At 40.7% G+C, this 12,824-nt stretch overlaps 1 protein-coding gene across 1 annotated transcript; it reads left to right on the top strand.

The window, feature by feature from the left end:
* The first annotated feature begins 60 nt into the window (after window positions 1-60).
* On the top strand, window positions 61-3,311 carry LOC148102262 (uncharacterized). The gene has a single exon (XM_087844517.1). It carries the CDS (start codon window positions 232-234, stop codon window positions 2,716-2,718), a length of 2,487 nt encoding a protein of 828 aa, XP_087700643.1. The 5' UTR covers window positions 61-231; the 3' UTR covers window positions 2,719-3,311.
* Window positions 3,312-12,824: the final 9,513 nt, after the last annotated feature.

The following is a 12,824-nucleotide window of genomic DNA, read 5'->3' as shown; positions in this document are numbered from 1 at the left end:
TGTGATGGGGTACCTTTGCTTTGATCCTTTCTGACGTGGCAACTTTGCTTTGATCACAAAACCCTTAAGTAGGAGCGCTCACCTATTAGACTTTATGGCTTAACGGACATTGACCTGACAGCAACAAAAACCCTTTTGAGAAGTTTTGAGAGCATTTTATGACAGAAACCAAAACAAGTTCAGTTTTGTTTCTCACCAATTCACCAAAAAAAAAATAATACACGTTACACCATGTCAGCCAACCCATCCTTTGGCTCAGATGAGCTTGAAATAAGTCGTGGATCACAAAAATTCAACTGCAGTTTCCAAAACTCAGTTGAATTTCCACAAAAAGGATACTTCAAAACCTCAGCAAACCCAATTTCCTCTGAAATATCATCTTCCTCTGAAGATAATTCTGAAATATCATCTTCCTCTGAAGATGATCTTGAAATACCTGAAGGAACCATTTTGGGAGATCACCATGTGGTAGAGGCTTTCCTTGGGGAAGGAGGCTTTGGTGTTGTAACCAAATGTCGCAATACAAAAAACAACCAAACTGTGGCTATTAAAGTCAACAAGAGCGACCCTGCAATTCTGCAACAGGCAAAACTGGAAATTTTCATCCTGGAGCAGCTGCGACGCTTGGATCCAGACAGGTGCAACATTGTTGAATGGAACGGCTATTTCCTCGATGGAGAGCGTATTTGCTTAAATTTTGAACTCCTCGACCAAAGCTTGTGGGACTATATAGGGGACCGAAATAACCGGGGTCTCCCAATAACAGAACTCAGTCCAATTTTGCATCAGCTCGCAAATGCTCTGTTCCACCTGGGTTCTGTGGGAATAGTGCATGCTGACCTCAAATCTGGAAACATAATGGTTGTGAATCGCCATGAGTCTCCCGTCAAAGTCAAACTTATAGACTTTGGCCTCGCACGTCCCGCTTCTGCACTGATTCCTGGTCACCGTGTGGGGACAGTTGGTTATTGTGCACCCGAGGTTATGCTTGGCATTCCATGTGATGAAGCAATTGACATGTGGGCTCTGGGGCTGGTAGCTGTGGAGCTTGCTACAGGGGTGCCTCTCTATCCTGGGAAAGAGGATTATGATGTTTTGAGATTCATAACTGAAACCCAGGGTCAGCTACCAGATCATCTTCTAGATTCTGGCGTGTACACTGATTGCTATTTCATCGAAGATAACTACAACGAACAGCGCTGGACATTTAAGACCAAAGAACAATTTCAATACGAGACAGATTATCAATCCAAGGAAACTCGATATATAAAACTTAAGTGTCTCGATGACCTCGAAAAACTAATGAAGGTTAGGCGAGGACCTGAAAATGGCCAACAATTACTTGTTAGGCTAATCAAACAGATGTTGGCCTTGGATGCAAATCAGCGCATAACACCCTCGGAGGTTCTGAAGCATCCCTTTTTCAACACTGGCCTCTCAGGGAGAGCCCCCTGCACTGACATGAATAGCACAGGGGGAGAAAACTTTGTGCTCTCTCAGCAGCCTTCAAGCTGGAAAAGTCACGGATCGCAAAAATTCAACTGCAGTTTCCAAAACTCAGTTGAATTTCCACAAAAAGGATACTTCAAAACCTCAGCAAACCCAATTTCCTCTGAAATATCATCTTCCTTTGAAGATGATTCTGAAAAATCATCTTCCTCTGAAGATGATTCTGAAATATCATCTTCCTCTGAAGATGATCTTGAAATACCTGAAGGGACCATTTTGGGAGATCACCACGTGGTAGAGGCTTTCCTTGGGGAAGGAGGCTTTGGTGTTGTAACCAAATGTCGCAATACAAAAAACAACCAAACTGTGGCTATTAAAGTCAACAAGAGCGACCCTGCAATTCTGCAACAGGCAAAACTGGAAATTTTCATCCTGGAGCAGCTGCGACGCTTGGATCCAGACAGGTGCAACATTGTTGAATGGAACGGCTATTTCCTCGATGGAGAGCGTATTTGCTTAAATTTTGAACTCCTCGACCAAAGCCTGTGGGACTACATAGGGGACCGAAATAACCAGGGTCTCCCAATAAGAGAACTCAGTCCAATTTTGCATCAGCTCGCAAATGCTCTGTTCCACCTGGGTTCTGTGGGAATAGTGCATGCTGACCTCAAATCTGGAAACATAATGGTTGTGAATCGCCATGAGTCTCCTGTCAAAGTCAAACTTATAGACTTTGGCCTCGCACGTCCCGCTTCTGCACTGATTCCTGGTCACCGTGTAGGGACGGTTGGTTATTGTGCACCCGAGGTTATGCTTGGCATTCCATGTGATGAAGCAATTGACATGTGGGCTCTGGGGCTGGTAGCTGTACAGCTTGCTACAGGGGTGCCTCTCTATCCTGGGAAAGAGGATTATGATGTTTTGAGATTCATAACTGAAACCCAGGGTCAGCTACCAGATCATCTTCTAGATTCTGGCGTGTACACTGATTGCTATTTCATCGAAGATAACTACAACGAACAGCGCTGGACATTTAAGACCAAAGAACAATTTCAATACGAGACAGATTATCAATCCAAGGAAACTCGATATATAAAACTTAAGTGTCTCGATGACCTCGAAAAACTAATGAAGGTTAGGCGAGGACCTGAAAATGGCCAACAATTACTTGTCAGGCTAATCAAACAGATGTTGGCCTTGGATGCAAATCAGCGCATAACACCCTCGGAGGTTCTGAAGCATCCTTTTTTTCAACCTTGGCCTCTCTAGGAGACCATCCTGCACCGACATGAATAGCACAGGGGGAGAGAAACCTTGTGCTTTCTCAGCAATCATCTGATTGTCTAGGTGTCCAAAACTCTAGGGAAGCTAGCAATTCTTGTGAACAAAAGCCCAAAGTAATAACAACAACAAAAACAACCAATGAATATGGTCTTAAACTTAGGCACAATTGGGGTTAAAATCCATTGACTAATCACTCAAAATTCAAAGCGGAGCAGCAGTCAACTTACCATCACATCAGTCCTTCAATCAGACCTACAACAAATGTCTTCCTTCTCTCACCCCAACCGGTCGCAGCAGATGGCCGCCCCTCCCTGAGCCTGGTTCTGCTGGAGGTTTCTTCCTTTTAAAAGGGAGTTTTTCCTCCCCACTGTCACCAAAGTGCTTGCTCATAGGGGGTCATATGATTGTTGGGTTCTCTGTATGTATTATTGTAGGGTCTACCATGCAATAATACATACAGCCTTGAAGTGACTGATGGTGTGATTTGCTGCTATATCAATAAAATTGAATTGAATTGAATTCAAGATGAATTTGGAACTAATTGGAAATAAACTGGACATTAATTAATTAATTTGAGCATCAAATAATTGTTGTTTGTAATTCTTTATGAATATATAAATATAGTGCTACTCTTTTACTGTTTAAATTGCTACTGTTTAAAACTGACTCGTTTATTCATTCACTCGAACATAAAAACACACACAGACACACACACACACACACACACACATATACTGTACAGTATCAGTCAGTGCTTACATACTAGGTCTTTGCCCTCCTTTTTCATGCTCACTGGTACAAATGCCTGTTACTAGAGCTAAATGCTCTCAATGTACTCTCACAGTTATCGAACTGTACAAATGCATACAGAATAACGCTCACGTAAACATAACTGTGCACTAGTTTGCCCTATTGCTGCAGTTTGTTTTAAATCACTTTGAATAAAGCTCAGCTTCTCTCGGTCTCTCTTTCTTACACACACACACGAGCCCAAATGGACACAAACGTGTTTCTTGGCAGCCACTTAAGCACACTGAGAGCTGTTAATTACGTCAACAACATCTGTCTCTGCAACAGTGACTTTAATGTAATGCATGGCTTTATCTCTCTCTCTCACACACACAAATACACACACATACATATACAGACATACATATATACACATATATGATGCAATTATACAGATTACTAGTAGAAGAAGAATGAAACATAGTGCAGTGTTTGGGTGTTAATAGTAGCAGGTATTGAGTATTGCACACTGATATATGTAAAGACCCCAGTGTGTTCATATGTGGTGTACATTCACTGCTGTTGTGCAGTGTACAGTCTGACAGCAGCTGGTGGGAAAGGCATCCAAAATCTCCCATTTGCACAATGTGGGTGCAGCAGCCAGTCACTGAAGGGACTGCTCAGTGTTGTCAGGATGACCTGTATGGGATGGATCGAAGATGGGGTATTTTAATCGAGTATATAGGGAAATGTGAACTCCTCTGACAATCTCAGTAATTGGATAACGCACTGTTATTGAAATTTCCAACTTCTGAGCCACAGAAAGACATAACAGGCTTCATTAGGTTACCTTCCACTTGTTGACAGCAACTAAATAAAACCAACATATCCACATAATAACACCTTAAAGCAGGGGTGTCAATCTTAAATGAGCTGTGGGCCACTGCTGGTACTGTCATGTCATTGGAGGGCCACTTTAGCGTTCAAGTAGTACAAAAACAAACCAACAAGAAATCACCCACAAATCTTTCAGAAAAAGATTGGAAGCACTTCTACCATAGTTTTGTCCATATTTAACAAAATAAAAATGCAGACATAAGTTCAATTCAATTCAATTTTATTTATATAGCGCCAAATCACAACAAATGTCGCCTCAAGGCGCTTCATAGATACAGAGAAAAGCCCAACAATCATATGACCCCCTATGAGCAAGCACTTTGGCGACAGTGGGAAGGAAAAACTCCCTTTTAACAGGAAGAAACCTCCGGCAGAACCAGGCTCAGGGAGGGGCGGCCATCTGCTGCGACCGGTTGGGGTGAGAGAAGGAAGACAGGATAAAAGACATGCTGTGGAAGAGAGACAGAGATTAATAACAGATATGATTCAATACAGAGAGGTCTATTAACACATAGTGAGTGAGAAAGGTGACTGGAAAGGAAAAACTCAATGCATCATGGGAATCCCCCGGCAGCCTACATCTATTGCAGCATAACTAAGGGAGGATTCAGGGTCACCTGGTCCAGCCCTAACTATATGCTTTAGCAAAAAGGAAAGTTTTAAGCCTAATCTTAAAAGTAGAGATAGTGTCTGTCTCCCGAATCCAAACTGGAAGCTGGTTCCACAGAAGAGGGGCCTGAAAACTGAAGGCTCTCCCTCCCATTCTACTTTTAAATACTCTAGGAACAACAAGTAGACCTGCAGAGCGGGAGCGAAGTGCTCTAATAGGGTAATATGGTACTACAAGGTCATTAAGATAAGATGGGGCCTGATTATTTAAGACCTTGTATGTGAGGAGCAGGATTTTGAATTCAATTCTGGATTTAACAGGAAGCCAATGAAGGGAAGCCAAAACAGGAGAAATATGCTCTCTCTTTCTAGTCCCTGTCAGTACTCTTGCTGCAGCATTTTGGATTAACTGAAGGCTTTTCAGTGAGTTTTTTGGACATCCTGATAATAATGAATTGCAGTAGTCCAGCCTGGAAGTAATAAATGCATGAACTAGTTTTTCAGCATCACTCTGAGACAGGATATTTCTAATTTTAGAGATGTTGCGCAAATGGAAGAACGCAGTCTTACATATTTGTTTAATATGTGCGTTGAAGGACATATCCTGGTCAAAAATGACTCCAAGGTTCCTCACAGTGTTACTGGAGGCCAAGGTAATGCCACCCAGAGTAAGAATCTGGTTAGATACCATATTTCTAAGCTTTTCAGCGCCGAGTACAATGACCTCAGTTTTATCTGAGTTAAGAAGCAGAAAGTTAGTGGCCATCCAAGTCTTTATGTCTTTAAGACATTCCTGCAGTTTAACTAATTGGTGTGTGTTATCTGGCTTTATGGACAGATAGAGCTGGGTGTCATCTGCATAGCAGTGAAAATGTATGCTATATCTTCTAATGATGCTGCCTAGGGGAAGCATGTATAATGTAAACAGAATTGGTCCTAGCACTGAACCCTGTGGAACTCCATAATTAACCTCAGTGTGTGAAGAGGACTCTCCATTTACATGCACAAATTGGAGTCTATTAGATAGATATGATACAAACCACTGCAGTGCAATACCTGTAATACCTACAGCATGTTCTAATCGCTCTAACAGGATATTATGGTCAACAGTATCGAACGCTGCACTAAGGTCAAGAAGGACAAGCACAGAGATGAGTCCACTGTCAGAGGCCATAAGAAGATCATTTGTAACCTTCACTAAAGCTGTTTCTGTGCTGTGATGAACTCTGAAACCTGACTGAAACTCTTCAAATAAACCATTCCTCTGCAGATGATCTGTTAGCTGTTTGACAACTACTCTTTCAAGGATTTTTGATATGAAAGGAAGGTTGGAGATTGGCCTATAATTAGCTAAGACTGCTGGGTCTAGAGATGGCTTTTTGAGTAAAGGTTTAACTGCAGCCACCTTGAAGGCCTGTGGTACATAGCCGATTATTAGAGATAGGTTGATCATATATAAGATCGAAGAATTAATCAATGGCAGGACTTCTTTGAGCAGTTTTGTAGGAATGGGGTCTAAAAGACACGTTGATGGTTTGGAGGAAGTAATTATTGAAGTTAACTCAGAAAGATCGATTGGAGAAAAAGAGTCTAACTTAACATCAATGGAACTAAGAGTAGCTGTAGATAATATTACATCTGTGGGATGATTATTGGTAATTTTTTCTCTAATGATAAAAATTTTATTTGTGAAGAAGTTCATGAAGTCATTACTAGTTAACGTTAAAGGGATGGTTGGCTCAAAAGAGCTCTGACTTTTTTTCAGCCTGGCTACAGTGCTGAAGAGAAACCTGGGGTTGTTCTTATTTTCTTCAATCAGTGATGAGTAGTAAGCTGTTCTGGCTTTGCGGAGGGCTTTCTTATAAAGCAACAAACTATTTCTCCAGGCTAAATGATGATCCTCTAAATTTGTGACACGCCATTTCCTCTCCAGATTACGAGTCATCTGCTTTAGGGTACGTGTTTGAGAATTATACCACGGGGTCAGGTACTTCTGATTAGAGACCTTAGTTTTCACCGGAGCTACAGTATCCAGAGTCGTACGTAGTGAGGAGGTGAAATTATTAACAAGATAATCGACCTCTGTTGGGGTAGCGTTCAGATAGCTGCTCTGCTCTGTGTTGGTACAGGGCATTGACGATGATAACAGTGGCTGGATTATATTCTTAAACTTAGTTACAGCGCTTTCAGAAAGACATCTACTTTGATAAAGTCCACTCTCCACTGCTGCGTAATCAATTATTGTAAATGTAAATGTTATCAAGAAATGATCAGACAGGAGAGGGTTTTCAGGAAACACTGTTAAATGTTCAGTTTCTATGCCATATGTTAAAACCAGATCTAGAGTGTGATTAAAGTGGTGGGTGGGTTCTTTTACATTTTGAGAGAAACCAATTGAGTCTAACAACAGATTAAATGCCATGTTGAGGCTGTCATTTTTAGCATCAACATGGATGTTAAAATCACCCACAATAATTATTTTATCTGAGCTCAGAACTAAATTAGATATAAAGTCTGAGAAATCAGACAGAAACTCTGTGTAAGGCCCAGGTGGACGATAGATGATAACAAGTAAGACTGGTTTCTGAGTTTCACAGCTGGGGTGGACAATGTTAAGCATCAGGTTTTCACATGAATTAAAAGTCTGTCTTGGTCTTTCATTAATTAATAGACTGGTGTGAAAAATTGCTGCCAAACCGCCCCCTCGACCTGTGCTTCGAGATTTCTGGTAGTTAGAATGACTCGGGGGTGTTGATTCATTTAAACTAACATAATCATCCTGCTGCAACCAGGTTTCTGTAAGGCAGAGTAAATCAATTTGTTGATCAATTATTAAGTCATGTACTAACAGAGACTTGGAGGAGAGAGACCTAATATTTAATAATCCACATTTCACTGTTTTACTCTTTGGTTCAGATGTGGATACTGTATTGTTCTTTCTTTGTAAATGTTTAAGTTGTTTGTTGCTGGTTTTTAGTTTGTTTTTTGTCTTTTTGGAAGCAGACACAGTCTCTATGGAGATGGGTTTTTGGGGGGGTAGCAGGAGGAGAGAAGCTGCAGAGAGGCGTGTAAGACTGCAACTCTGCTTCCTGGTCCCAACTCTGGATAGTCATGTTTTGAGGGGTTTAATAAATTTGTCGATATTTCTAGAAATGAGAGCTGCTCCATCCAAAGTGGGATGGATGCCATCTCTCCTAACAAGACCAGGTTTCCTCCAGAAGGTTTGCCAATTATCTATGAAGCCCACATCATTTCTGGGACACCACTCAGACAGCCAGCAATTTAAGGAGAACATGCGGCTAAACATGTCACTCCTGGTCTGATTGGGGAGGGGACCAGAGAAAACTACAGAGTCCGACATTGTTTTGGCAAAGTTACACACCGATTCAATATTGATTTTAGTGACCTCCGATTGGCGTAACCGGGTGTCATTACTGCCGACGTGAATTATGATTTTACTGAAATTACGTTTACCCTTAGCCAGCAGTTTTAAATTTCCTTCAATGTCGCCTGCTCTGGCCCCTGGAAGACAATTGACTATGGTTGCCGGTGTCTCTAGCTTCACATGTCTGAGAACAGAATCACCAATTACCAGAGTTTGACCCCCAGCGGGTGTGTCACCGAGTGGGGAAAAACGGTTAGACACATGAACGGGTTGGTGGTGTACCTGGGGCTTCTGTTTAGGACTATGCTTCCTCCTCACCGTTACCCAGCCGCCTTCTTTCCGCAGCTGCTTGGGATTTGCCGGGGAACAGCTAGCGGGGCCTACGCTATCTTTGGCTGCACCAGCTACAGGGGCCTGGCTAGCTAAGGGTGAGAGAAGGGTGCAAAGCCGAGTCTCCAGATCAGTAATCCTGGCCTCCAGAGCTGCAAATATGCTACATTTGCTACAGATATCATTACTGCTAAAGGAGGCCGAGGAGTAACTAAACATCTGACACAATGAGCAAGAAAGTGCAGAAGGGACAGGTGAAGTAGCCATGGTGCTAACGGGTCGGCTACGAGCTAAGCTAGCGAAACAGTACAGAGACAGTGAGTGAATACTTTGGCTATAAATTAGGTAGTGAGTACACAGAAAGTGTGCTTCGGATGAAGCACGTAAAGATTATACTGTGAAAAAAAAGAATGTATTTAAAAGTTGTTAATTAAACTGCTAAGCAAATAAGCTACTCAGAAACACCACTGTGTTTGAGCAGGAACAGGAAGCGATACTATACCACAGAGCGAGCGAACACCAAGTGAGTGAGTAAGTGAACACATTAGTTTTTGACTGCTAGTAAAAATTGTTTTCTTCACATGTAACTCTCTCACTGAACTAATACAGCCAATCCCTCAACATATTTTCACTCTCTGCTCATATTGCCCTCATTTTAAAACATTTTTGCTTTTTAAACAACTTATTTTCAAATTCCACAAAATCCCCCGTAACAAAAACTAACTTCAAGGGCCAAATTGCATTTCCTTTCTTCACGTCTATAGTAGGGGTGGCAAGTAGGGGTGAGGTGGGCCGCAAGTGGGCCCCAGGCCGTGAGTTTGAGACCCCTGGTTTACCTACTGTCACTGCAGTGATATTAGCGTTTTTATTTTGAAAGGTTACTAGTGGATGCTGGCAACCATCATCAAAGTTACTGAACAGTGTTGGAATAAAGTGTGAAAATTGTGAAGGATTAAAATATCCAGGAGCTCAAATTGGATATTTTGTTTCAATCAAATTTTATCAACACAAATTGCACAGGTTTATTGAATATTAATAACTTTATTGTGTTAATTCACCTCAATTGTTTAAGCTCCTGCCAAAGCAAAACATCTGTGTGCAACCAGTGTCCACTATTGAATTAAGTAAACCCAACATGTTTGGTCTTTTTAGTGCATAATCACATTTAGTGTAATAAATTATTAAACCAGAATTACATATTAGGATTTAGCCAAGTGTTAGGATGTAATGCAGAGTAGTATTTCTAGTAGGCTGGTTTTGATATGCCTGTTTTCATTTTATTTTCTAATTTTTAAAGAAGGCTTTAGAAAGGTCAAAATAAATCTTCTGTAAGGGAGTATCAGCTATTCTAGTAGAATTTATTTTACCAATGCAAGGGTGCATTAGTACCTTGTAATACAACATATGTATTTCATAAAGGGCGAACACAAATGTCCAAAGAGACTTCCTGGCAGCTGCCATTTTAAGTATAACCTCTGGTACGGGCACATTCAGTTTGCAGCAGCTATACAACAGTGGCCTCTAGAGGTGTTTACACACTACGACCAAATCAGACAATGCAACACAACACGCAGGTCGCCCCAATGAATTGATTAAGCTGGTAGCAGTGACTTGTTAACTTATCATTTGTCAAGCATATCTCCCATGAATGATATGAAATAATTTAGAGACGTAACATTGACATCACAAAGTAGAAGCTGCAATCAGTTTTTAGGAAAGTGAGTTTAATAAGAGTAGGTGAAATAATGCAGTAATTTCTTAGATTTTATAATCCTTTAATAAATCATGTTGGCTACAGCCTATTTAGCAGTGCAACAAGAGCATTAGACAAACAAACAAATAAATAAACAGTCAGCAAAAACAAAAAAGTTAGTACCCAGGGATAAAAATGTTGAGTATGAAAGGGAAACCTAATGGACAGATGTGATGCCTGAACAGTGGTGGCTTTAAGTGATGTATCAACTTAAACATGCATCCACAGTCTATGTTACATAAGTATGATGATGGGTGGTGACGGCTGGCGCCACTTTGGAAGCAGAAACTGTTGGTTTGAAAGCCTTTAGTGTCTCCTTGTGGTGGGACTGTTATACTGTACTGTGAGATGTCGAGCAGTGACCCTCCCTCAGTCACTCAGGCACAGCTGGCTGCCGGCGGAGCTCACGGGCACGTCACTGCCCGCCCCCGCCCCCCCACCCCCCCCACCCCCACCCCTACACCAATGAGTAGACTTCCCATAATGGAAACAGCACTCTTTGTGTGGTTGGAGAAAACAGTCAAGTTGTTAACTATGACTGAGAAGAATCCGCCTGTGTAAGGCAGCAGGCTGCCTTCCTAGAATTTGGATATCCCCTGTGCGCTCGTCTCTGCATTATGTGCATTACCTCTCTTGGAAAGTTAAAACCACAGCATCTTTTTATAGTTTTCTTCATTCACTATCAGCATACACAAAAAGTCTACTCTGAAGAAGATTATTGAAAACATGCAACACAGTCACCAACCCCAGCAAATTCACCCCTAAGTCAGACTGTACAATACAGAAAATAAAAGAGCTACATCTCAGACTCTAAAGATCAGTTAGCATGTTAAATGTGAAAGTTCAGTTAGAAAAAGACTGAACAAAAACGGCCTGAGTTTAGCAATTAACCAAAGTGACAAACATTGCTCTAAATAATACTCCCCTAATCGAAGTAGTCACCCAAACCTGGACGTGGATTTAGAGGCCTGAGGGCCATCTCACACATTTATTCAGAATAAAACAAGTTTTAATTAAAATTAAACAAATCAAAATCTCGTGGACGTATGCCTTTTACATGTTGGTAAAATGTTTAGGATGAGATGGAGATATAACACTCATGCACCCTGAAAATTATGAAGGTCTAAACATGTGTCAAAGGAACTCAATGGATTTCTATGGGGCAAACGTACTTAAACCAGCCACTGTGACCATTGAGGCAGAGCAGAATGAATGATACTGATGGGAACTATGAGGGTTTGTAGTTAAATTCCTACTCTTACAGGATCAGTGAGTGTCTGTTTAAAGATTATTAACATACTTTTACATCACAATGGAACACCAGCATTTCTGCAGAGGACAGAACCTGATTTTTTTTTTATTTAAATGGAAATTTTGCGAATACAAGTCAAGGAGGAAACAAGGAGGCAGGTTGGATTATATCTGAGCAGAGCGATGGTGCAGAGCTAATTGTGGATCAAGCCGAAGAAGCAAGCATCAAAACTGTGAGTAAACATAACACACAAAGACTTAAAAATTACTGTGCTGATTAAGGAAACATTAAATTTGGTTAGTTTGGGGTCTGCAGCTTCAAGTTTGTGGGTTCAGTTGGTCTCAAAATTGAGGAAAGACAAAAAATGTTTCTTTTGAAAGGTTGTTGGAGGATTCTTACTGTAAGAAATATCTGGGTGTTCATCTGCTTTTATTTAAAAAAAAAAATAGTTGAATTTTATTTAGTCACATTGGAAAGGGAAAATTGGAGGATCGGGACAATAATGCGGCCAGATTTACTGTTTCCTTAATCAGAACAATAATTTTGATCTGAACTAGACATTTTGAAATGGGTTATTTTCTTTCTTCTCTACTGATCACTGTGTTAAAGGTTGAGTTACTTGTCAGTCTACATTTATGTTAATGGTACTTTTAAAAATGCAGTTTATTCGTAATTTTGTAGAAAAAGGCTCTGCACCTGTGAAAGAAAATAGGTATCCACACCCCCAAAATCACTGTAGATCAGAGTAGCTAAGCCCTGGTTAACTGCAATTATATCACAGGAGATGAAAAATATTGGAATGATTGAAAGAAACAAAGATTGCTTTAGGGTTTGAAGATTTGACTTTCTTATTGAACGAGACGAAAATTAATCCATGTGTGACACTGAGAAAAAAAACCTAAAAGCTTGAAAGATCTGGAGGTCCAACTGTTGTTATACAAATGTGCAAACTTGTTTTAATGACATTAGAAAGAAAAATGGGATGTTTAAAAAGGTAATATATAAAACTGATTTTTATATTACTTGAAAAAAAGGATGTTGGTTAGCGCTGCTGTACTTGGAAAAATGCTGGGTCACTAGTAAACTGAGATTTAATGTGATAAAATGAGGAACGGTAATATAATCTACACTCTCGC

Source organism: Neolamprologus brichardi, chromosome 7, assembly GCF_056152115.1.
Source record: "Neolamprologus brichardi isolate AB-2024 chromosome 7, ASM5615211v1, whole genome shotgun sequence".
NCBI classification, from domain to species: Eukaryota; Metazoa; Chordata; class Actinopteri; order Cichliformes; family Cichlidae; genus Neolamprologus; species Neolamprologus brichardi.
Note: the sequence above shows the minus strand (reverse complement) of the source record. Positions and strands in the feature narration are given on the sequence as shown.